The sequence below is a fragment of the Podarcis tiliguerta genome, assembly GCF_965153285.1.
Source record: "Podarcis tiliguerta genome assembly, chromosome: 4".
NCBI lineage: Eukaryota > Metazoa > Chordata > Lepidosauria > Squamata > Lacertidae > Podarcis > Podarcis tiliguerta.
In genome coordinates this window covers 48,593,154-48,619,562 of record NC_139537.1, presented here as the reverse complement: position 1 = coordinate 48,619,562, position 26,409 = coordinate 48,593,154, and the positions used below count along the sequence as shown (strand labels likewise).

The 26,409-nt window shown below is 42.3% G+C and overlaps 1 protein-coding gene across 1 annotated transcript; it reads left to right on the top strand.

Moving 5' to 3' along the window:
* Nucleotides 1-12,681: 12,681 nt before the first annotated feature.
* On the top strand, nucleotides 12,682-26,207 carry ADAMTS1 (ADAM metallopeptidase with thrombospondin type 1 motif 1). Its single transcript, XM_083438597.1, has 9 exons — nucleotides 12,682-14,191; nucleotides 17,403-17,749; nucleotides 18,555-18,687; nucleotides 19,765-19,932; nucleotides 21,109-21,395; nucleotides 21,965-22,151; nucleotides 22,248-22,423; nucleotides 23,596-23,771; nucleotides 24,044-26,207. The coding sequence occupies exons 1-9, from the start codon at nucleotides 13,558-13,560 to the stop codon at nucleotides 24,774-24,776; spliced, it is 2,841 nt and encodes a 946-aa protein (XP_083294723.1). The 5' UTR covers nucleotides 12,682-13,557; the 3' UTR covers nucleotides 24,777-26,207.
* The last annotated feature ends 202 nt before the right edge of the window (nucleotides 26,208-26,409 follow it).

The window sequence follows — 26,409 nt, the reverse complement described above, 5'->3', positions numbered from 1 at the left end:
CTAGTTCCTGTAGATTTTGTCTTTCCATTCCTCCAACCAGCAGCCTTAACCAGAGACTGGGTTGTTTCTTTTCTGCAAGGTTCAGTGAGGTGGCTGTTCATGTACATAAATAGATGTGCATTAAAAAACAGCTGCTTTTTACTTATCGAAGGAGTTGAGGGAGGTGCACCTAAGTTCCACACAGTGCAAATGGTTTATCAGTATAACTTTCCTTAGGTCTTGTGTGAGTGCCTGGAGGTGGTTGGAGGTTGGATGGCGGCTAACAGATTGAGGTTGAATCCTGACAAGACAGAAGTACTGTTTTGGGGGGACAGGAGGCGGGCAGGTGTGGAGGATTCCCTGGTCCTGAATGGGGTAACTGTGTCCCTGAAGGACCAGGTGTGCAGCCTGGGAGTCATTTTGGACTCACAGCTGTCCATGGAGGCGCAGGTCAAATCTGTGTCCAGGGCAGCTGTTTACCAGCTCCATCTGTTTTTTTTTAAATGATATTTATTAAAAGTTTTATAATTACAGAAGAAAAGAAACAAAAAGGAAAAACACAGTATATATATAAAAAAGAGGGGGGGGAATAAAAAAATTAAGAAATACATCAAAAAAGCAAAAAAGAAGACAATACCTCCACCCAACTAGAGAACAAACAAAAACATTTAAAAACACACCCATTTTTCACATCTCTATCCTTTACCAGCTCCATCTGGTACGCAGGCTGAGACCCTATCTGCCTGCAGACTGCCTCGCCAGAGTGGTGCATGCTCTGGTTATCTCCCGCTTGGATTACTGCAATGCGCTCTACGTGGGGCTACCTTTGAAGGTGGCCCGGAAACTACAACTAATCCAGAACGCGGCAGCTACACTGGTGACTGGGAGCGGCCACAAGACCACATAACACCGGTCTTGAAAGACCTACATTGGCTCCCAGTATGTTTCCGAGCACAATTCAAAGTGTTGGTGTTGACCTTTAAAGCCCTAAACGGCCTTGGTCCAGTATATCTGAAGGAGCGTCTCCACCCCCATCGTTTTACCCGGACACTGAGGTCCAGCACCGAGGGCCTTCTGGCGGTTCCCTCACTGCGAGAAGCCAAGTTACAGGGAACCAGGCAGAGGGCCTTCTCGGTAGTGGCGCCTTCCCACCAGATGTCAAAGAGAACAACAACTACCAGGCTTTTAGAAGACATCTGAAGGCAGCCCTGTTTAGGGAAGCTTTTAATGTTTGATGTATTTTAATATTCTTTTGGAAGCCGCCCAGAGTGGCTGGGGAAGCCCAGCCAGATGGGCGGGGTATAAATAAATTATTATTATTATTATTATTATTATTATTATTATTAGTGGTAGTAAAGGGGGTAAAGAAACTCAAAAATATTTGAAATCTTCACTCACTACCCCTGAATTCATAATGATGTTGTTCTTCAAAAGGTTTTTAGCTGATATCTAGATGAGAAGCTTACAAATTCAATGAATATTAATGAGAAAGGGCAAAATTTTATTTCCCCCCCCCCCCCAATTGCTCTCTCTCCATTCTGGAATGTTGTGTTGTTCTTCAACAGATTTCATATTTGGGGTGGATATATATTATATATAGTCAGAAAATAGCAAAGTAAATGGCCCCCCGAATCTGCCTACATAGTTTTTAATACAGCTGTCCATGTGCAGCTACTTTGAGCTATAGTATGATGGCACAAGAGAGAGACACAGATAGCCTACCAAACAATGATTTTCTTCCACACAGCACTGAAAGCTTTGATTTGCCCAGGAAAGTAGTCCATAGAGAATATTTTACTGTGCTGCAATATTTTTTCCAAAAATAACAGGGTTACACCTATGCAATGTGGGTTGAGTAAAAATTCTTTCCCAAGTCCCAGTTCTATTTATGTGGCAAATTGAGAACTGCTACCCATCCAGTTGCTTTCAAGCCAGCATCTCATTTGAAGTCGGTGTTGTCCTTTTTAGTTACAGCCCTGTTCATTCCTTATAATAAGGAGGAAATGGAAAGAAGAACAGCTGCCTAGGGTCTTGTTGCAATCGCCACATATTATCTATACCTGTGGATACAGCTTCCTTTGATAGGAATCTAAGCTATGAAAAGATTTTGAGAGAAAATACCAGGAGGACATTGCATTCCAATACACAGAGCTATAAATCTGGCTTCCCCTCTTCAACAGAAAAAAAGGGAAATCGTGGGTGGTGTTTTTCATTTTTATATTATTATTTTTTTGTAAACCGCAGTCTCTTGAAATCAGTAGTCAGATGTCAGTGTGGGTTTTTCTTTCCCTTGAAATACTAAATGCTTTTGGAGTTAGTTCATTTTCTATACCTAAATGTTTGCCCCAAACGTAACTGAAAGTTAAAGCAAATGTGTTTAACAATACCCCAGTGGTGTTCTTTTAAAAGACAGGTGGGTAGCTGTTTTGGGATAGAAAAAATTAAGAAGAAAAGGAAAGGAGGTATTTAATCCTTCCTGCATGTCAAATCTCACCCACAAAGACATCCCTCCTCCCTCTCATACACACTCCTGTTTCTAAACATTAGTGAAAAGGATACATGTGTGTTTCTAGAATGTGGGGTGGGTGAGGTGGTTTGATGTTGATGGGGAAAGGGTTTTTTAAAAGGCTTGGGTTGGAACCCCTTTTTTCTGAATTTGTCTAGTTTTTGTCCAGGCCGTCACATCTCTAATAACAAATAAATTGCAATGCAGTATTGCCAATGTAATAACACCACCTACAAAATATAAACATTATTTTAGAGAGCTGTCAAAAAGGCTGTGGACATGGAAACAAAGTCCTCTGGGGAGTTCTGCTTCTGCTTCTACACTTTTGTCATCCCTCTCCTCCAACAGCCTAATGGATAGCTGCTGCTACAAGTTCTGCTCACATTAAAGACAAGATTAGAAGTAATGGCTTCCAGAGTATGGATTCACCCAGCTGATCATGCAAATCGTTGTCATTTATTTACAAACCACTTTTTCATTTAAGAAAGACCCACAAAGTGCTGGACAATGTTAAAAGATAAGGCAATAAAAATACAAGATGCAATACTGAGACCCTAGTGTGTTTATTATTTACTAAATTTCCATATCACCCTTCATCTGAGGATCACAGGATGGTTTACATTATAAAACCACAAAAATAACCATAGTAACAAACAAAAGCAATAACCACCCCCCACACACTTTAAAAGGCAATAGATGGTTTAATTACCCAAAGGCCTGGGAGATGAATGTTTCTGCCTGGTGCCTGAAGATATGTAACGCTGGCTCTAAGCATACTAACTTTAGTAGAAGACAACATTAAATAACAAAGACAAGGCATTTGTCCTGAACTGAAATGGTTTGGCCCTACTTTCTTGGAGTATAGTCACTTAACTTGCTGCATATACCTGTACAGCTGGATGCCGGCCTGCTCATCTTTTTGGCCAAACTCCTGAATGTGGGTGTTCTGTTGTCACATGCAGTACGGTTTGTTATCTCTGCATCATCATCTTTTTTGCCCCTTCAAATAAACAGTTATGTGCTGATGTGCACATAAAATAGAACTACGATTTGATTTCTTGACCTGCAACAATATGCAGCAGATCTAATTCCCGAGACACATCAAATGGAAGCAAAATGGCTGAATAACTCAAATCACATGACGACCTACTTTCAACCACTAATTGGCTGGAATGTTTTCATGAAACTTAGGAATTTTCCTTTAGAGCTGTCTTAATATACACACATTCAAATACTAAGTAGCAAAAGGTTTTCCTGTCAGTATTTAGAAACATTCACCTCACCAACTTATGCCAGCATCCCTATTTATTAACAGGTTCCTCATTCTGTTAACTCCAGTGCATTCTCCCCAATGAGAGCACATCTCCCTCAGCACGCTCTTTCCAAGTTGCCTGCTAATCCAAAAACAAATTCATAGGACAAACCACCTACACTCCACTTCAAAATGCCTTTTGTGCAACATCCTCAGATACTTTTACCCCCAGCTAGAAAGGACCTCTCTCCCCACCCACATTTTCAAGGGCCAGGCCTTGTGCTTTTCCAAGGCTGTGGCTCACAGGACTGGGCAAGTCTGAAATATTTTATTTGACAATAACAGTAGCAGCAGCTATTCCAGTTTTATCACCCAACCCAAATATCATTCCTATTTGGAATTACTGTCCAGTTACATATCCAGATATCAGCCAAGGCAACTTGTTGCGAAACTAGCAGTCCTAGTAGTTAAACAAATTTCTCGAGAAGGCAGTAACACTTACTTTTCATATCTGTAGAAATGTCAAGCTTTCAACACTATAGGGATCAAAGCCGAACTTAATTAGACAAATAAAGTTATTTTCTCTTTAACTGAACTGTGCAGTATGGAGACATGCATACAGCTGATGCACATGTAACACATTTCCCCAAAGTACCCTGGAACTGGAGTTTGCTAATGGTGCTGGGAATTGTTACTCAATGGGGAGCAAGCTACAGTTTCCAAGATTCTTTGGTGGACACCATGTTTATATTAAACATTCGGTGTACACCAGTAAAAGCAGAATAGTTTTCTACAATTATATTTCATGCACTAAGCCACTGTTTTTACTATTTTAAAATCTGTTCTCCATGATCTTGTTTTATTTTGCATTTGCCTCAAAGCATACAATAAAAACATTGTTTTTGGAAAGTCATGAAAAAGTACATTAATAAAATTGGGAGGGCCCTCTTAGTTAAATATATAGCCAGACCAACTTTTTGTCATTTTTGTTACAAAAAAAACCTTGTTTATACTTTTCAGGCCAGGCTATTTTAACACATCTGTTTATTCATCTGACATCAACATGAAAGGTAAAAATGTATGTACATTTGTAAAGCAGATTTTTGTTAAACGCCTTTGGATGTTTCTGTTCAAAATGTTTAGCACATCTGATTGGAATCTGCACATGCTGACTACAACAGTAGCAGGGCAATCCAAACCTTCTTTGGGACAGTTCTGGCAACTCAGCCATCCTCCTCCCGGCTTCTCATTTCGTCCTCATTTCGTCTCATCAGTCGTCCTTAATGTTGTACCCCACTTTTCGACTGATTTTAATGAATAATGGGTCACCTAAATGATTGATTAAACTAAGAGGATAAATGGCTCATTTCAAGGTAGTAGTTTAAAGCAATGCATAGGAGTGAGTTTAACACTCGTTGCTGATGTAGCTGCATATTCATGGCATCACACCAATCTGGAGATGTTACTTCAGAATCAACTATATTATACTACATTGTGTTGCAGGTTGTAGCCATCAACACATGGAAGAGAGTCAATCCAAGCACTGAGGCACACTAACAATTGTTTTGTATTTGCTCTCTCCCCAAGTTGCCTGATGACAGGCTGATGATGTAAGCTAAGATACATTGAGGTGAATTTAGATTTCTTATATTCATTGAAAATATAGTTCATTTTGTTCTCCCACAATGTAGTTATTCTTTAGAGTATCAATGACTTCTATATTAGACCTATTGCAAAGGACCACATGAGGGAAATACATGCAATTCTCATTATGGGAAAGGATAAGAGGAAAATAGAAGCTATTTCCCTTACTGAAATTAGTGGGAGAGTCTAAAGTTCATCAAAATATTCACTCCTAGAAAAGTAGAACATGCATTTCCAAATCTGTCATTTTCCAAGAGGACTGTTTAAATTGTATTGGTTTACCACCTGACAGCTGAGACTGTGATTAGAACGTTTAATTCTAAGCTGGACTTTCCAACAGATCTAAAAATTGTCTCATTTGCTCAAGAAGCTCAGAATGGAGAAATGACAGGTAACTGGTACCTTCCCCTCTACTTAGGCTTGCCATACATCAGGAAAATTCTTGACATGTCCCGGTTTTCAGGTGTAAAAATGGCACCAGGGAGGAATTTTGCCAAATCTACAAAATGTCAGGGAAAACCCGAATGTATGGCAACACAGTGGGAAAAGCAGCAGAAACAGCTCAAAAATCATAAAATCACTATTTTGTGGGTGCCAGAAATTTTACTTTTTGAAATACAGTGGTACCTCTGGTTAAGAACTTAATTCGTTCCGGAGGTCCGTTCTTAACCTGAAACTGTTCTTAACTTGAGGTACCACTTTAGCTAATGGGGCCTCCCGCTGCCACTGCATGATTTCTGTTCTCATCCTGAAGCAAAGTTCTTAACCTGAGGTACTATTTCTGGGTTATCAGAGTCTGTAACCTGAAGCATCTGTAACCTGAAGCGTCTGTAACCCGAGGTACCACTGTATGGCAACCCTACCTCTACTGAAAGCCAGGCCATTTCCCTTAGCACCCTTCTAGAAAAGCCAAAACAAATAGTGTTTTCCAAGCAACAAAACCTGCAGCTGGAGTGCAATGAAAATGTGACAATCCTCAAGCAGAAGCACAGAACTGTAAACAAGGACTTCTAGATCCCTCACCCAAGTGCAAAAGAACAGCTATGGTTGCAATCCTCACCCCAATGAGAACTCACTTGAGAGAACCCCATCAACTGCAGCGGACCCTACTTCTGAGTAAACACAGGATTTCAAGGTACAACAGGTGTCTTACAATCACAAACACACACACATCATCTCTAAAGGCTGTTAGATCCATTATCCACCAAAAGGGTGCCAGGAACAGTCTGTTTGGGCAGCACTTTAGGCTTTCCAGTTGCTACTGATTAACATCCATCTCACAAGCCCCCTTCACATCTTAGTACACTACCCAACTGTTTTGTCTGTGGTACATAGGCTGTAGTATAAAGCAATTTAGAACACTTAGTGGAGCCCTCCACATACCATATGCACACAAAGACCAGGAAGGCAGGCTGCCCTGCTGTACCCAAACCATCTATAGATTAATGTCACTGATTAAAAATCACTTTAAACAAGGATTGAAACTTGAAGTTCATTCAGTCCTAGTGTGAACATATTCCTGATAGTCAAAATATTAAGCATGCCTGAAGGAAGTGAGGTTCACATGACAAAATGAGAACTCTCATATTACCAGACATTAATCTTCAGACAAATGCTACAGCTAAGAATGTAAGCTGGAGGCTCATCAAAGGGGGAAATACATCAACATTATAGTATCTGTTAGCAGAACAATCTCTACTGATGGATCAGAGTCACTGTGTAAATAGATGAAGGACAGCTGACCTGGGTCCACAGGACTAGTCAAAGCAACTGTTAGTGTCAAGCAGACATTAATTTTTTTCCAAGCATCTAGGATCTAAGAAAAGAGGTAGAGATAAGGTAGAGTATTGCATGATTATACGCTTTGAAAAATCCTTATGCTGATAGAATTTATAACAGGATCATTCTAAAGCTGAAAGACAAACTGAAATTAAAGTTCATTAATTAAGGCTAGTGGGCTATCTACTAACGTGTGCATCCTGCAAAGTTTATCAGAGAAAAATAAGGTATTAGCTTCAGGGAAATAGATAGCTACCTGATACTAGATCAGCTGAATATTGCCTATTTTGACTAGCTGTAGCCCTCCAGGATTTCAGACCTGGGTCTCTCGCAGCTCCACCTGGAGATGTTAGGGAATGAACCTGGGACTTTCTGTTCTCTCCTAAACTGAAGAATCAGAATATAAGTTATCTTATAATGAGGCAAAAAACTAAATGAACGACTTCACCTATCTGATGAAAACTCTTACCTCAAATGAACAGTAGTAGCCAGAAGGACAATTTATAGCTAAAATTGGCAGGAGAGGGGAAAAACCTCTCCTATCCACGTAATGTGCTCATGAACTGGATTGGACCGCTGCACAGCTGCTTTGTCTTGAAAATGAGCATGACCGAGATTTAGCATGCTTAACATAACATTGTTTCCTATTTGTTCCCTAATGCAACACCTAATGCAACATTGTTCCCTAATGCAACACTTGCAGATGAATTTTCAGCTACTACCTAACTTCCACAGCATTAAACCAACATTAACATTCAACAAAGCTAATACCGTATCAAAATGCACACCCCTATTTTCAAACCGATGAGCATGCACGAACGGTAAATAGCCACATCTACAGAACTGGTAAATCTACTCAAATGTTTTGGAATATTTCCTCATCAAAATGAGCAGTTGCCTGATCTAAGTGAGCCATCTGGTGGTGTGTATTCTCATTTATATTCTCTCTTCTGTTTTTTCCAAAAATAAGCTAAATGGGTAGGCACATTTCTAAATGGGTATGCATCTAGTAAATAGAATGCCACAACCACCACTTTAGTCACAATTGCCTACATATTTGTCCACTGTGGTTTCAGACCACTTTGGACATGCAATAATTCCACATAGAAAATGTACTAAGCTTCAACTTGACACCTGAATGTCTTGTGAGACCTTACATTCTGCTTACACCAAGCAACTCCACAAACTGCACAGATAGAAAGTTGGTTTATAAAACCATTTTTGGGTAGGAAAACTGGCACTCACTATCCATATGACAGTATCAGAGAAATTTTGGATGGAGCAAAATAGTATCATAAAAGATGCAAGCTCAGTGAATAAAAATGCCCTGGCATGACACCTGAAAAAATGATAATGATGGCACCAGGCATTCCTCAAAGTGGGGTGGGGGTGGGGATGGACACTACTGATAAGGCCTGTTCTCTTGTGCTTGCCCTCCACACCTTCCTTGGGTGTGCAGAAGGGTTTCTGCATAAGATCGCAGGCTGGTTCATATGGGGAGATTTGGGTTAGCTAAACTATTTCAGGCAAAAGACTACATTGAGCCATGACCAACCCTCCAAAAGTCCCATTGCAAAATAACAAACAAACAAAAAAAGAGCCTGGCAGAAATGAAAAAATTGGCATGAAGCAGAAAATGAATACCATTTTAATTAAATGCTGAATGCATACATTAACTTACGCCCTCAGTTCACCCTCTTCCTTCATTGGCCCATTAATGATTAGTCCATTAGCCCCCTTCAAACTTTATTTTTATCCAAGTCGCTCTATTCCCATCCTTAATCCTTCCAAAATCATTCCATTTGTATTTTATTTTATTTATTTTAGCTGATTATTTTAATTATTCTGTATCCCATCCAAAGTCAGCTGGTCCATCCTTTAATCCACTGCCTCAAGACTCCATTAAGTGAATTAGGGAGCTGCCCCCCCCCCTCGTTGCTCCAGTGAAGCAAGGATTTGCTGAGCAGTAGGGCCATCAGCCATATTCGCAGCTGGGTTGCACACACTGACTAAGGAGGGAGGCAGGGTGATCACCTTGTGAGCCTGGAGCTGATGCAGCAATTGAACTCAAAGCTGTCACATGACAGGATCAGAAGCAGTCCAGCCCAGAGCCCAAGAAGCCCCACTGTGGAGTGTTCTATTAACTGCTGCTGGCAGGGATCTCACTAGCAGTGGGACTGAAAATCAACCCCACTCCCAGCCAGGTGCAAAGGGGCAGAGAAGGTGGACTGTTCAGCCTGATCCAGACTAAACTACTTGAACTTAGTTCCCGCCATCAATGGGACTAAAGCCATACTAACAGTGCAGGCGCATACAGTGGTGCCTCACAAGACGAAAAGAATCCGTTCCGCGAGTCTCTTCGTCTTGCGGTTTTTTTCGTCTTGCGAAGCAAGCTCATTAGCGGCTTAGTGGATTAGTGCTATTAGCGGCTTAGTGGATCAGCTGTTAAGCGGCTTAGCGGCTTGGGAAAAAGGGGGGGGGGAGAGGAAAAAAACCCCGCAGGAACTCGCAAGACATTTTCGTCTTGTGAAGCAAGCCCATAGCAAATTCGTTTTGCGAAGCACCTCCAAAACGGAAAACCCTTTCGTCTAGCGGGTTTTCCGTCTTGCGAGGCATTCGTCTTGCGGGGCACCACTGTATATGTCTACTTGAATATCCCACTGGGATGGATGGGTTGACTCCCAAGCAAGTGGATACAGAGTTTCAACCTAAAGATGGAATCCCATGCTCACTTACTTTGGAGAAACCCCCACTGAATGCAGTGGGAATTTCTTCAGATTACCCGTGTAAAGGACCTAAAAGAACACTCCTTCGGTAGCAGTGAAACTGAGGGTTGATCTTCTTCTTGTCCCCACTTGGACCCATGCCTAGAAAGTGTGAGCCAAGCTGAAAACCACTTGGACCCGTAATTTTTGGCATGACACAAGCAAAAGTGTGAATGAGCCTTAAATTCCAATAGTACATTTTAAAGTGACGTATAACCCTGAGGTCTTTTTATAACAGCCATCTACTTTATTAGACAGGTAAAACACTTGTCTGCTAATATGAACTTTACCCAATTGCTTGACTAACAAAATGCAAGGTTTTCTGCACATCCCAATGGCATGTTTTTCTCCAATTTACAGCACAATCCTATGCATGTCTTCTCAGAAGTACCCATTGATTTCAATGGGATTTCAATTTGCTACTCAGCCTTAAAATACCAAGCAGAAAAAGAAAACTGCCTCTTAAGTGTGTCTACATTCCTAAAATTATTCATCAGATACTATACAAACAGTGTGACAGTGTTAAACAAACTGTTGTAATAAAATACTGAGTCCATAGAACAAAATGTGAATGCTTCCACTAACTTCAGCTCAGCATCTATTGCAGCAAACGCTATTAGAAAGTAATCTTTGATAGCAGAGTGCCACCTGGTGGAGAAACTGATAGCTTTTTAATGTCAAAAAGTTTAAGGTGGTCTGTATCTTTCACACCAGCCTCCAACACACACACACACACACACACACACACACACGTGCTTACGTGCACACAGACACACAAGTAGTGTTGAAGTTATACAAGATAGCATTAAAACTGTGTTGTCACCTATGTAAATTAAGCTTAACCAGTGGAGGGGTGTATTTGCATACAGAAGGGCTTAAATTACCATTACAACTTAAAAATACTTGCAGCTGCAGCTAAGTGATTACAATAGCAATCTAATAATTCTACAAGTATAGATAATGTTGTCTTTTACATGATGTAATTCATTGTTCTACTTTAACAGAAGGAAGTACATTTCTTAGAATAATACTTCCTTAGAATATAAACTTGAATACACTTGTTTCCAAGTAAGTATGATTAAGACAGCAACCAAAGGCTTCAATATATACTTGTTTGGGCATAAATCTTATCAAACTTACAATGACTTCCTTCCAAGTAAAAGAGACACAACATTTTAAATGATGTAATGCACAGAAAGCATATGGACAACCAACAGCCGGTTTTATTGAAAGCACAATGCTCATTTTGAAATAAACTTGCTGTTTCACTTTCCCAATATATACTGGGGGATTCCAGAGGGGATTTTTCACATACACCCATTGTACCAGTGTCTTCCATTTGGAAGGTCTTCTACATTTCTACCATGATTCAGGTTTATCTGGTTGTGAAATAGTTCTAGTCTAGTAATGTCCCTTGGCTCAGTGTAAATATAGTGGTGTTCTAGGAGTATGCTGAAAAAGTTACACTTGCCCCTAGAAAGGTGCCAAGGGGTGTGGATTATCTGGGTGAAAATGTAGCAGTTGGACAAAAGCTTATCTTACTATAATTAATTTGATATGTTGTAAAATACACATCTGAAACAAACCTTGAAAGTTGTATAGCTCTAACTGAAGCAGCACTGTGGTATGAATATACATATACTTGTAGGTTACCATGTATCCCACATAATGAATATGCAACTCACGTGTCCTGATATACTTTGCTGAGCAAAGTCTTCCATTTGGATCTAGGGAGAAAAGCCCTTGATTTAGAATGACTGTGCTGAAATGTCATTGTGCAAAGGCCAACTGAAGGAAGGAAACTCTCTGAAGTTTAACCTAATGTGTAGTGTGCATGTGATGCAATGGAGAACTTTGGATTCAGATCTATTAGCAGCTGAACAATAACCACATTAGTTCTGTTCATTTCAACGTTTCCCTTTTTTTAAAGGGAAATTCCCTTATTCCAAATAGGATTCCTTGCAAGAAAAGGAAAAAGTTGACAGCTATGTTTCAGACATGTGCCTGATTGTTCTTTGCCCTGGGTCTTAAGAAGAGCCTCCCTTAACTGGAGTGAGGGGTGAGGAAAGAAGCAGTCAAAATACTGGACATCTCAAGCATGTTGTATATAAATAATTAAGTGGATTAGCTGTACTTCTAGAGTTTAGCTGGGATTTCCAGATAAGTTTATTGGCTGCTGCACATACACAAATGTGCCTGTTCAAGTGGTTTTTAAAATAATACAAACTTCCCAGAAGTACAGGTGTACAACAGACTGTAGCTGTCATGAGAGCTGTACAAGAACAGGAAGCTATAGGTAAAATCATCACTCTCACAACCATCACATTCGTGAGGCTCTGTTTTAGGACATGCTGTTCTTGCCCTGTAATTGGAGACTTTTTCATCATACCCTTAGTTCTCCTTTTCCAAAGGAGCCCTGATCTGAGAGTAAGAAAATAAATTTATGAGGGTCAAATGAACAACACACACACCACTGTCCAATTCAAGGAGGGGAAACAGATGATTTAGCTCTAGTGTATTTTGTTCACCTAACCCTTTCTCCTCTGGTTTGGTCAACAGTGCTGCAACAAGTGAGAGTTGTAGAGTAAAAAAGCTAGTAAAAATGCAACATGTTGATTAAACGGCGTTTTACACATCCAGCGCCCACAAATTAACCTGTTCCAAGCTGGACTGGACAGATGTTGGCTAGCGTGGGCCACTGTCACTCCGCTTTAGAAAGGATCTCACAGCAGGTGAGTGGCAGACGCCTTTGGAGAAATGATCCGTACCTTGGATCAAACAAGACGCCTGCTAGAATCTCACACACTGCCTCGTGTGCTAAAACGACGTGTGCTCTCTCTGTCCTCCTAAAATTGCCTTGGCAAACTCGAGAGAGCGAGTGGGAAGCCCAAAGATCTGGCAGGGTCGTCGGAGATCTTCTTGGGTGGAGGAGATTCAAGGAAACCTCTGCCCTCGGCGTCCTCCTCCTCCAACTCTCCCTTCCCTGGAACACCGAGCGACCGCAGCAGGCGCCTCCTACGTGGAAAACCTGAGCTGCTGGCAGCGGCGGCGGGGAGGGGAAGGGCGCGCGGCCTCGGGGCCAGGCGGCTTGAGCGGGGGGAGCCGCCGTGCTCGGAGCAGGTATCTCCCCCTCGGCCCCGGCCCGTCTCCCTTCCCCGCCGCCGCCCTCCTCCTCCTCCTCCTCCTCGCGGAGGGTGTGGCGGCCGGCCAGGGCTGGAGGCAGGCGTCCAGCGCCAGCGAGGAGCTGCAGCAGCAGCAGCCACGAGTTACGCACGCAGTGAGCTCAAAGCTTGTCTACGGGGGTCCCGCCTCCTCGGGTAGGGGGAGGGGGGCTCCCCCGAGCGCATCCCATAAAGGGCAGGGCGGGCTGCCTCGGCGCTCGCATTCAAGGCGAACAGCCGAGGCGCTCGCGAAGCCGGGACCCGCCTCGCTTGCTTCCCTCAGCGGACTCCCGAGAGTTCACTTGACGAGGCGAGCCCGGCGGCGCCCCTTCCCGCCTCAAGAGTCGTCCCGAGAGGAGCGCCGGGGCTTCGAAGGTGCTGCTGAGGCGCTTGGACTGCCCGAGCCCACGCCCGCCTTTCGGGGCGTCTTCGCTTGTCCCTTCTCTCCTCCGCAAGTTACCTCAGCACAGCATGGAGAGGGCGGCAGCACGCCTGGCGCTGAGCGCGCTGTTGCTCTGCCTGGCCGCTCGGGGCAGCCCGCGGCAGCCCGACGAGGAGGAGAAGGCGCTGGTGGTGCCCGTGAGGCTGGATTCCGCCGGGCGGCAGCAGCAGCGGCTCTACCGCCTGGACGCCTTTGGCGAGCGCCTCAGCTTGGAGCTGCAGCCCGACAGCAGCTTTTTGGCGCCGGACCTGACGCTGCAGTACGTGGGCAGCCGGCCCCGGAGCGAAGAGGAAGAGGCTTCCGAGCAGCCGGGCGCCTTGGCCGGCTGCTTCTACTCCGGCACGGTCAACGGCGACGCGCATTCCGCCGCCGCCCTCAGCCTGTGCGGAGGGCTCCGCGGGGCTTTCTACCTGCGCGGCGTCGAGTACCTCATTCAACCGGCCAACGCCTCCCTCCAGCAAGGAGGAGACGAGCCGCTTCGGCTGCACGTCCTGCGGCGCCGGCTGCGGAGGAGCCCCCGGCAAGACGGCGGAGCGAAGTGCGGAGTGACGGACTCCGATTTCCCCTCTACGGCTGCGGAAGGGCGGCCGCAGCTGCATGAAGGGAAGAAAGCGGCGGCTGCAGCAGCAGGAGCAGCAGCACCGGAGCACGCGGCTCGCGCAGGTATTAACCTCCCTGCACTTGGCTGTCCTTGGCGGGGAAGCCGCTGAACTTCCAAGCCAAGGGAGTTCAGGCTCTGTGGGAACGTCAGCGGGATGCGGCGTGGCACGCATGCGCCCGGGCGGCCGCACTTTTTTGCCAAAGCGCCCGGAGTGGTCCAAAGGCTGCAGTCGACTTCCTCCGATTGGCCACTCTAAAAAATGGGGGTGGGTGCAAAAAGAGAGAGAGAGATTTATAACAAAGCTAGCTTGTGCTTAGGAAATAAGGGTAGTTTCCAGAGTTTGCATTCCGTCGCCCTTAAGAATCCTTGCAACGATTCTATGACTGAATAAGCTCTTCAGAAATGTCCATATTTTAAATCCTGAGAGTATTTGTTTGGAGGTTCTATTGATTGCAACAGGCACCATTTCCAAGCAGTTTAAATCCTATGCAAGTGGAGTGAGTCCTGTTGGACGCAGTGGGAGTGGCTTTCCGATAAACATGCACAGGATTGCGTCGCCCAATAATGACCTACATTTATTGTCCACATGGAGGTCTTTATTTGGGACTGCTCTGGAGTAAATGTGGTGTGTGGATCCATTATTCCAGTGTTAGACATTACAGGATGCTTGGTGCCAAGTTGTGCCCACCTGTTCTAGAATATTCCCCCCAAAAGTGCTTACTACTGTATATTCCCTGCCCCTCTACCATTTAAAATTAGAAGCTTCTAAAAAGTAAATAGTCTGCAGTTCATATAAGGAGGAAAGCTGACCCTAACCTTTTAAAAAGATCGTCGTAAGGGGGTTCAAAATAAATGAAAAGGGCAGGTCCATCATAGTCTGCAAACCTCTTATTTCAGCATAACCTCATAGGAGTCAGGGGTAATACTGTGGCATTTACTAGTTTGAGGAGACCACTTTAGCAGAATATGAATTGAAATTAATGAGCACACAACCTGATCCTCTGTTGCTTGGAAATAAATTCTACTGAGTTAAATGGGGTCATCCTGCTCATCAAGCATGTGTAGGAGTGCTTGTGTAGGAATGCACAATGTTCAGGCTAAGGGTTGAATTGCAATTCATTAGAGCCTGGGTTACAGTCCCAAACACAATTACTAAGTAAACTGGGCTACACTGAACATACCCTAAATGCAGTGAGATTTTGTTTCCCTTCAGTTAAAACAAGGCAGAACCTTGCAATTAGCAGTGGTGCTGCAATCCTATATATATTGGCTAAGAAACAATTATCCAGCAAATTACATTGTAACTCATAAATAAACATATCTACATCAAATTACATTGATAGTACTCTTGAGTCCTAAATATGTAAATCTGTGCTCTCTCAACAATAAAACATGATCTCTATTGAAATTAGAGATTGCACTCTGATCCTAGGTTGCTCAGTTTGCAAATCCCAGAGACATAGCAGCTAATCCCAAATAAGTGTGCATAGGAATGCAGCCTTAATCTATGCAGAATTATTCAGAAATAAGTAATCTAATAACCATTGCTAGTCCCAAAATATGAATGAGAGGAGGTAGTTCAAGTATAATTTCCATCTACATCTTTATGGATCTTTATGGATGACACAGACACAGAACACTCGTTGGTTTTCTGAAGCTTGAGCACCAATTCCAGCAGTAAATGCTTTTTGAATATACTTTCCTACCTTGTATCTTTCCTCATCTTAAATCAGTCACTCCTTTCCAAAGCTGCTTTTAGCTCCATGGGCAGGAAAGGGCAGCCCCCGTAGCTAAATGAACAACTTAAAACTGTTGCTGCTTCCACTCATTTACATGGCCTTTATGATTAGGAAATTTCCACTGCAAATTACACGGGGCAAGGGGAAGGAATGAATAGTGAATCGAGCTCACTGTATCCTCAAGTATATGCTCATGGGGGGGGGGGGGGGAGAAGGCAGATCTTTATTGACACAAAAGTATCCTAAAATTGTGGTAATTGCTGTACAGTATGATCATTCACAACCATGCCTTTGGACACAGGTGTAGCAAAGGGGAAGTTCCAGCCCAGTAAGGGCTTGTGAATGAAGACCATTTAATATGACTCATGCAGCCAATGAGAAAGTAGAGGAAAAGGCACTAGGAGTAAGACAAGGGCACAGTGTCTGGAGCATAGAAAGTGATGCAGTGAGGTCACAAGAACTGGGTCACAGTAGCAATTGGCTGCTTGGCACAAACTTTTATTCCTGCACTCTGCTTTCCACGTGGAGCCCCACAATCTTAGTCAAGGCTTTTGATTTCCAGTGCCAGCATGACATAATCCTAAGGTTTTATTACCGGAAAGGGGGGAGGGCACTTCTTCCAAGCATGCTTCCAGTCGTTTTAATCCTACAGCAAATTAATTGTATGTTCATTCCTGGTTCCATTCATACCCTTTGCTTTTATTTAAGTACAAATTTTATTTTTAATAGAATTACAGCTGTTCTACATGGAAATCACACTCCAGTTTAAAACTGAGGGCTGAACAAGCAATGCAAAAAGGATAAAGCTTTTCCTCAGTTGATGTGAGCTGGGCTTCCACATACTGAAGCACACCATTTGATCAACAAGACAACAAACTTCTATTCTGTTTAGGAGGCTCAGCAATTGTGTCTGTCTGCAGCACACTTAACTTACAGCAGTAGGAAGGTGGGGCATCTTTCTGCCTGCCTATAACAGCAGGGAGCTCAATGGAGACGTGAGGCATTACCCATTTGCAGAGGGAATATGATCCCTCGCTTCTCTACTGGCAGTAATAAGGGAACAATTTCCCTTTCTTAGAGGAATAACTCCTCCTACAGGCAGGCAAGGAATTTTGTTTCCAAACCAGGAAAGCAGCTGTCATCAGCATGAAGGTGTGCCATTTCCAAGAAAAGTGGGGAAACCCCACTCCTAGTATTATGCCATGCACAGAAACGTGGGCACGTGTAACATGCATGGATCCATGATGAGACTTTGGACCTGATCCTGAGTCAGCCTCTTATTTCTAGACTCTGAATCTTGGCCTAGGTTGCTTGTGAAGAATGATTCACAGCAGCAAGGGAGATTTATATTTTTACCTGTGATGGAAATATTGCCTGGATTGGAAAAAAAATTACAGAATTTGCTTTTAATAATAATAATATGTTGCATCTTTGCTACTTTAAACTCTGTCAGAAATGTTTACTGTTCAAGCTCTAGGTATAAAACAAGTCCTCAGTCAGCTATTTATAAGTATTTTTCTTTTCTAAAATACAGGACATAGAAGTACAAGGAAGAAAAGATTTGTGTCAAGCCATCGCTATGTGGAAACCTTGCTTGTAGCTGACCAATCTATGGCAGAGTTCCATGGCAATGGGCTGAAACATTATCTTCTGACACTCCTGTCTGTGGCTGCCAAATTGTATAAACATCCCAGCATCCGGAACTCTGTCAGTCTGGTGGTAGTGAAAATAATGGTCATCTATGATGAGCAGAAGGGGCCTGATGTGTCCTCAAATGCTGCACTTACCTTAAAAAAATTCTGCAACTGGCAAAAGCAACACAATCCTCCTAGTGACCGGCATCCTGAGCATTATGACACTGCAATTCTTTTCACTAGACAGGTAAGGAGAAAAGAATGAAAAAGGAATGTGTTTGTTTGGCAGATTTCCCGAGTATGGTCTGGAAGTACATGGGCTAAGCTGAGGCTAAGCAGGTCTGAGCCTGGTTAGTGTTTGGATGGGTGACTAGCTGGGACCCAGTTTGGGTGCCATGATGGGGAAAGGCAGGATTTAAAAATAATAAAATAATAATACATTTATTTACTTATTTATCATAAGGCTTTGGAACCAATGCATCCAGAAACTTTTGATTTGATTTTTTTAGAAATATTGTTCCAAAGATCCAGTCAGTGAAGAAATATGTTAATGCACCAGTTTTACTTGCTATACTTTTTGTAATTTCACCCATTTGGAAACTACAGAAAGTAAGTAGTTCAGCATGCATACTGCTGAGAATTTGATTTGTGAGATTTGTTGGCTCCTGCCTGAACGGCAAATCCACCTGGAACTCATTCACAAGAAGTTTTAGGTAAATTTCCATTGCCACACAACTGCATAAAGTAGGTGGGGAAAACTCATACATTATGGTGTGGGATAATAACCCAAACAGTTTATTTTAAAAAACCTCCATAGGAAACTTACACTATTGACTTAAAATATATTTCTTTGCAGCATGACTACCACAATTAGCATAGCAAAGTTTTGTGCAAGTCCTTCCAAGAGAGAATTATCTTTATACCTGTTGAAATTCTGAGTATTAATGCTCTTTCCAGAAGGAAAGGCAAACTGCCAAAGTAAGACTCTTCATGCCAAGGTTAAGCTCCTGACCTAATTAATAATGAAACTGGCTCTTCTTCTCCTTATATAGGATCTCTGTGGTGCCAAGACATGTGATACACTTGGGATGGCTGATGTGGGAACAGCTTGTGATCCAAACCGCAGTTGCTCTGTCATAGAAGATGATGGCTTGCAAGCCGCTTTTACCGCCACTCATGAATTAGGTAATTGAGATTCAAGAGAGATCTGTGGCAGCCGTGATTTATTTTAAAACATACATTATGCATTTTAGTCTGCATTTAAGCTATTAAATCAGCATGGTTCTCTGTTACTGTGGTCTAGTTCTCAATGAGGTGGTAAACCTTTGCCTGGATTGTTCCTCAGACTACAGGTGGGGGGCATGCATTATTGAGTGTTCATCCGGCAACAACAAAATATCAGTTTACACAGAAAACTAGATCTTAAGGAGGATAGGTCAGAACCCTTCTCTCTGATTTCCCCGCCTCCCTAGAGAAGCATTCAGTTATGCCACCCTCCACTTGTAATCTGAAGAAACAAGACCATAGGTGTGTGTAGTCTGAAGTGATACAGCCACCTTACTGAGAATCTGCATAAAGTTGGGCAGCATTTGGAGAACAATCAAGGGGCCTTTTAATTAGTGCTGTATCAAAGTGTTTTGCCAAAACCTTTCTTCTTCTTCTTCTTCTTCTTCTTCTTCTTCTTTTGGCATTTCAGCAAAGTGGAGGAGATGCAATGAGCTCCATCCCCAAGCTTGATCTTCAGGAGTGGGGAAGAAAACTCTTTCAAATAACATTTTGGAAGGGCAGCTTTCTTGCGATTCCAAACAAGATGGCTGAGGGTTTACTCTCTCTGCCCTCAAAATACACATGACAAAAAAAAAAACAGTGCCAGAACTTCTTGAGCAGTCCAATCTGAACTATTTTCAAAATTCTCCAATGCTGCATTATGCAGCCTTATTCCACGGGGCATTATTGTGGATCCATTGGCCAAATGTGAATTACCAAAGGAAGTAAGAGAGGGTCTTCTGTTCAAAGTTTACTTATACTCTGAATTGCAGCTTTTGGCTGCTTGCAACCCTGGCAGATGGCCTTGCAACCCTGACGCAAAACTTGCTCTGTTATCATTTTGTCCTTGGGACTCCTAAACTGTGACTTCTTTTCTCCAGTAGTACACATCAAAATTACATCCATGCAGATGTTTAATACTTAGTGTAACAGAAGGTAATTTTAATGAGTCATAATGTACATAGCAGATTTTATGATGCTACCGTTTTTTTCCAGGCCATGTGTTCAGTATGCCCCATGACGATGCAAAGCAATGTGCTGGCATTAATGGTGTAAGCAGGGACTCCCATATGATGGCATCTATGCTTTCCAACTTGGATCGAAGCCAGCCGTGGTCTCCGTGCAGTGCTTATATGATTACTACGTTTTTGGATAATGGCCATGGTAAGTTGTGGTTTCAATTTATCTCTGTAATGCTAGGGTTCATATACTGCTTACATTTAACGCTTTAATTTCCAGCTTACTGAAACAATTCTGCACTTCGTTATGCTGCTTTCTAATATAAGTCTGCTGTTACTTGCCCTTTAGACCACTTTTACACATCTGGGGAATTATTTAAAAGATGGCCTTTCCCACAGAAGTGGCATCATTCCAGAAGGGGTGGGTGTTGACTGCATGAGAAAACCCCACACAACTGGCTCATTCAGCCATGTGGGTGGGTTATCTAAGCCAAATAGGAAACGCTTGTGTGTAAGTGACATCCATACTGTTGTGACAATGTCAAGAACATATTTTACTTGCTCTTCAGCTGTATCAGATAGCTATTGGTCATAGTAACACAAATGCAGTCCCCGTGCTCGTGTCCAGCATGCTCCTGAGTATTAGGGAGAGAGGGCAAATAGAGGACTGGTGCTTTTGAAACCTCAACACACATTTCCTAGAGGCCTCTGCTTGGTTGTTACTGGAAACAGAATGCTATACTAGCCAGATCATAGGGGTGATCTGAATTTCAACGGCAACTTCCATTTTATGGTTGAAAATATGTTGTCAAATATTGACAGATTCACTTCAATAGTCTAAAACATTCCTTTCTGCAGGCAAAATGTGCCCATCTTTGCACACTATAAATGCTATAAAAATGACTTTGCAAAGATGGGCACATTTTGCCTGCAGAAAGGTCCAGGCTCAATTGCCAGCATCTCTAGGTAGGGCAAGGAAAAGGCCATCATGTCTAAAACCCCAGTGAGCCACTGCCAATCCATTTATACCAGGGATGGGGAACCTGCCCTCCAGCATATGGTGTTGGACCCCAAATCCCATCAGCCCTAGTAAGCATGGCTGCTAAGCTGTGTGGGCCCAGTGGCCTTAAGACTGCTACCTATGTTCCTCAGTGCTTTTGATTTTGATCCCTTTCATGCAATCATTCAACAGATCTCTGTTGCACCTGCTTAGACGTATTTTCTTACAGTACATTTTGTTAAATAAATAAAATCCTAGTGAGTGCATGTCTCAGAACAGAAATCCCTCAAATCTTTTTCTGATACTATCCTATTTACAGGAAAAGCAACCCAACTTTTTTTAACAAAAGTTTCCCGTCACTCTTTTTCCCCCTTTCTCCAGGTGAGTGTTTGCTGGACAAGCCTCACAAGCCTATCCAACTCCCTTCTGATCTGCCTGGGACACAGTATGATGTGAATAGGCAGTGCCAGTTCACATTTGGAGAAGATTCCAAACACTGTCCTGATGCAGCCAGCACATGTACAACTTTGTGGTGTACTGGCATGTCTGGTGGATTGCTCGTGTGCCAAACCAAACATTTCCCTTGGGCAGATGGCACCACTTGTGGAGAGGAAAAGTGGTGCATGAATGGCAAGTGCATTGAGAAGACAGACAGGAAGCATTATGATGTAAGTATGGTTATTTCTTTTTATAAAAAAACCTGAAAATATATATCTATATATAATCAAGAGTGATGATGTACAGTGTAATTATTATTAGCTGCCTTGAGTCCCAGAATGGGGAAATGGTGGAATATAAATAATAATAATTAATAGTAATAATGATGATGATGATTTGATTTGCTACCTGCCCTTCACCTCAAGATCCTATGCACAACCATTTAAAATGCAGCATGAAGATATGGCTAAACAAATTAGGAATACTCTGGGCCGCTCAAGTTTTTAGTTCTGATAAATCTAAATATTTTAGCTTAGTATAGTGCTCCTGTGTGTGTTAACTCAGAAGTAAGGGGGCAGTCCAAACGTCCGACTGACAGCAGTATGGCCTAATGGGGCAGCATAGCCCCCACCACAGTCACGCCACTCATGCCAACTTGGCCAGGGGCAGCAGAGGAAAATGACACTCCCAGTCACTGAAAAGTGGGCCTAGAGTTGCAGCCTAAAATATGTTTCTAATGGTTGATGCTTTCCCCCAAAGCATTTCACATGTGGGCTTATTTCTGTGTCTTGAAATGTAGACCCCTGTTCATGGTGCCTGGGGATCATGGAGTTCCTGGGGAGAGTGTTCCAGGACATGCGGTGGTGGAGTGCAGTACTCTCTGCGAGAGTGCGACAACCCAGTTCCCAAGAACGGCGGGAAATACTGCGAGGGAAAGCGGGTGCAGTACAGGTCGTGCAACATTGAAGACTGTCCAGACAACAATGGTAAGTTACAATCAGTTGGTTGTTTTTTTTCAAATAGAAAAGAAATGTAGTTGTGATATCTTCAAAATGCCTAATAAATGTATTTTCTGCACACAGGCAAAACCTTCAGGGAGGAACAGTGTGAGACTCACAATGACATTTCCAAGTCTCCTTTTGGAACTGGGCCTGTAGTGGAATGGACACCCAAGTTTGCTGGAGTCACTCCCAAAGACAGATGCAAGCTTACCTGCCTTGCAAAAGGCACTGGCTATTTCTTTGTCCTTCAGCCTAAGGTGGGTGTGGGTGTCAGTGTCGGTGCACATTACTTATAGGCAAAGTTTTATATGTGCCATTAAATTTTATTGATCCTAACAATTGCTTAAAGAGGCACACCCTAGTATGGAAACTAACACTTTATTCAAATAGCTTCACTCCCCTTGCTTCGCTGCAGTCCAATCTTCCCACTGCAAGCCAATTTGCGTGCATAGTCATTCTGTTTCTATATCTTATCTTTAAAATACCTTTGAAAATATTTTACATGGTATCTGAATTTATTCATTTTCTAAGATCCAGCAGGTTCCTTCATTCTCCCTTTACGCCATAGCAATGCCTAATTACTAAACATCTAACTTCTAAAAAGTAATAAAATGCTTTTTATTCGATTTAGTTTCAATTTTGGAGCTATTAGTCAGAAAAACTCATCCCTCAAAGCTTAAAGTAAGGTATAGTCATATTCTTCATAATGAAATATTACTTGGCTATATGCTGACTTCCTGATCCTTGAAGAAATTAATTAGGCTCCTGCTGACACAAGCGCTGGAAGATCAAAGTCTGTTTGCTGCTGTTACAGAATATAAATTTATAACTTTTGATCTAGAGAGACAGGCAAGGAGCAGTGAGCTGTCTTTGTGACGCTATGCATGAGCAACTGCCCAAGAAAGAACTTAGTGTTGTCAGTTCTGAACACCAATGTGAGAGATTTGGGGAGGCTTAAATTCTGAGAGGGAAGAGGAGACTGTACTCGGCCACATTCCCTACCAACCCCCCAAAATCCTCACAGATGCTTAGCTTACAGAGCTGGACTTCTGTTCAGTTTTATACCAACACAGTTCCTAATGATCACAAACTATGCGCACAACCCCCAAGTGCTGGATATAGAAATCCAGGAAGCAGTTAGGCAGTACCTTTCTATGCATGTAGTCCAGAATCCAGCCAGTCATGTGTTTATGGAAACCCACTTCTACACATGCAGCACACTCACTGAACAAGGACAATAAAATTATAGTTTTATTATGACTCCCACTATTGATTTTCAGTGGGGACCACTGAATATCTCCTCCGTTGAAACTATTGTGATTAAAAAGTGTTTAACTCTGGATGGATTGTACCTGGTGCCAAAAATGTTTAGTGTTAGTACGAACACATGTGTGCCCTTCTAATCATGGCTTCTTTGCTTTCTTTAAAGGTGGTGGATGGAACCTTGTGTAGCCCAGAGTCCACTTCAGTCTGTGTCCAGGGGCAATGTGTAAAAGCTGGCTGTGATCGCATCATAGGCTCCAGTAAGAAGTTTGATAAATGTGGCATCTGTGGAGGAAATGGATCTACTTGCAAGAAAGTGTCTGGAACACTTTCTAGTTCTAGGTATGTGGGGTTTTATCTTTAACTGTTCCTAATAGCTTACAGATATGTCTTATCCACTAGGATTGTAGAGCAGTTGTATTGTTCAGCTGAGGGACCAAACTTTCATCTTTTAAAATCGAAAGCTTACTTAAAGCTTGCATTAATGTACAGGAATTTTAACTTTTGAAGCTGCAAAGATCTAGCCAATCATAAGTTTCTGTACTTAATGTGATCCTTGAGTAAATAAGGATATACTGGAGACTCAACTGCTGTCCTCTTTTTCTTACCTCTAGACCTGGTTATCATGATGTTGTTGTGATCCCTGCTGGGGCAACGAACATAGAAGTTAAACAACGGAATCACAGAGGTATCAGGCAGGACGGCAGCTTCCTTGCTATTAAAGCTGCAGACGGCACCTACATTCTCAATGGTGACTATACACTATCAACTGTGGAGCAAGACATCACCCATAAAGGCAGTGTGTTGACATACAGCGGCTCCTCAGCTCCTCTGGAAAGAATCCGCAGCTTCAGCCCACTGAAGGAACCTTTAACAATACAGGTCCTTACCGTGGGTGATTCGTTTCGACTTAAGATCAAATACAGCTATTTTGTGAAGAAAGCGGGTTCCGAGAAACCTCCCAGCAAAAAGACTGATTCTTTCAATGCAATTCAGGAGACGATCTTATCTGAATGGATTTTTGAAGAATGGGGAGAATGTTCTAAGTCCTGTGGTACTGGTTGGCAGAGGAGATCTGTAGAGTGCAGAGACCTTAATGGACAGCCTGCCACAGACTGTGCAAAAGAACTCAAGCCAAGCGATGTCCGGCCGTGTGCAGACACACCATGCCCACAGTGGCAGCTGGGAGACTGGTCACCATGCTCTAAGACATGTGGGAAAGGCTTCAAGAAGAGATTGTTAAGATGCATGTCCTTTGATGGTGCCACATTGTCCAACGAAAGCTGTGACATTTCAAAGAAACCTAAGCATTTAATAGACTTCTGTAATGTTACAAACTGCAGCTAAACCGTAACAGGTTGGGGAAGCTAAAGTTGGTTGTTTTCTTTTCCCCTTCAGACCAAAGCACTGAAAATGAACTATTGAGAGGTAGCAATTGTAATTCGCATGGAAAATTCACAGGGAATCCACTGAGATGGAACAGTGCAAATAACGTTAAATAGTATACTGAAATGTAAAACAAAAAACCAAACAAAAAACCACGTCAACTGAAAATCTGATAAAAAACAATCTTAGTTGCTAGCTGTTTCATCTTCAGCAGGTAAAAGTCCTGAGGCATTACAATTTCCTCTTTTAAGTCTGTTACAAATTAAACAAAACATAGGCAGTGGCCAAAGAAGTTTAAACAAACATTTCAATGTTTTAGTGAGAGCTGGGTTTTTTGTTAAAACTTATGGAGTTTGTTTTGTGGTACTGATAAAATCCCTCTCTTAATCAAAGTTGGAGAGGGAGGACCATTTTCCTCTAAGCTTAATTATTGGTCAGCTCTTGCCTACCTCACAAAAGCAAAAAAAGTAACAGTATTTTTTTTTGGGGGGGGGACTATATTGTTCATGGCTGCTATCAGTAGTTTTATATAACAGTAGAGTGATATTTTCCACCAGGAAGCAAACAATTACAATGATGTTTGCTTGTAAAAGCTGATAACTAGAATGTAGTGCTCTTAAAACCTTTTGATTTAATTAGATCCTTTTTCTTCATTGTAGCTGGTATGCTCAACCTGCAGAGTTAGAATGGTAGCAGTTCGAGAACCGCACACTGTTCTCACTGCCTTGGATTGATCGCTCCCTCGTGTGTGTGTCTGTTCTTCATGCCCACAATTGTTCCACAGGACTCCAACAAAACCCAAATTTAGCTTTGGAGCACATGCATGTGCCTGATTCCACCATGAAGACATATTCCTAAATTGTTACCATTTGAGTTATCTAACAGCCACCATTTTGTTCAGATACAGCCCTCCACCTCGTCGAAAGTAATATTCTTAGGTTTTCTGCAAAGAGTTAATGGAATTTTATGGATAGAAGATTGCTTAATACATGGCACCCCATAAATTTGCATTGTTTGAATCACTTGTACGGCAGGGAAGATTGCTGCGGGATAGCAGGTCCATCCACAGCAGTATGCCAGTCCCTGCATATTTAAAAAGGATGTGCTAGTTCATAGACTATGAGAGAATATGGCTCTCCATATGTATATAGTAAAATATATTGCTATAGAGGATGCGTACTTTATAAGTATTTATATTCTTTCCCTTCTGAGAAGGGTTATAATTGGTAATAAAATGCATATAATGAACCTATTTATTTTTATATTTCTTGGCTAATATGATCTCCTAAGTTATCACTTTTTTTAAAAAAAGAAAAAGACATATAACAAGGATAGAGTATTTATGCAATATAATATGATACTAGAGATAATAAACACTATGAATTTTGGAAACTGTGTGAGGGTTTTTATTTCACTGATGTTCACATTACTGTGTTCAAAAGAATAGCTGTTGTGAAGGTTAATGAAGGACATTGAAAGACACAATCCAGCCTAGCGCATGCATTATGTTCTATGCAGATATCAGCCCTCCAGCGCCCTTAACATGCATGCTCCACTTCACCTGGTTTGCAGCTGGGAGTGGAAGAGCTACGAT

What these genes read in the sequence shown, in the direction of transcription:
- ADAMTS1 (XM_083438597.1), top strand. Translation starts at nt 13,558, where the DNA reads ATGGAGAGGGCGGCAGCACGCCTGGCGCTGAGCGCGCTGTTGCTCTGC. An exon ending in CAATTCTTTTCACTAGACAG is followed by an intron (nt 17,750 to 18,554) that starts GTAAGGAGAAAA and finishes CTCCTTATATAG; the next exon opens with GATCTCTGTGGTGCCAAGAC. An exon ending in TCTTTGTCCTTCAGCCTAAG is followed by an intron (nt 22,424 to 23,595) that starts GTGGGTGTGGGT and finishes CTTTCTTTAAAG; the next exon opens with GTGGTGGATGGAACCTTGTG.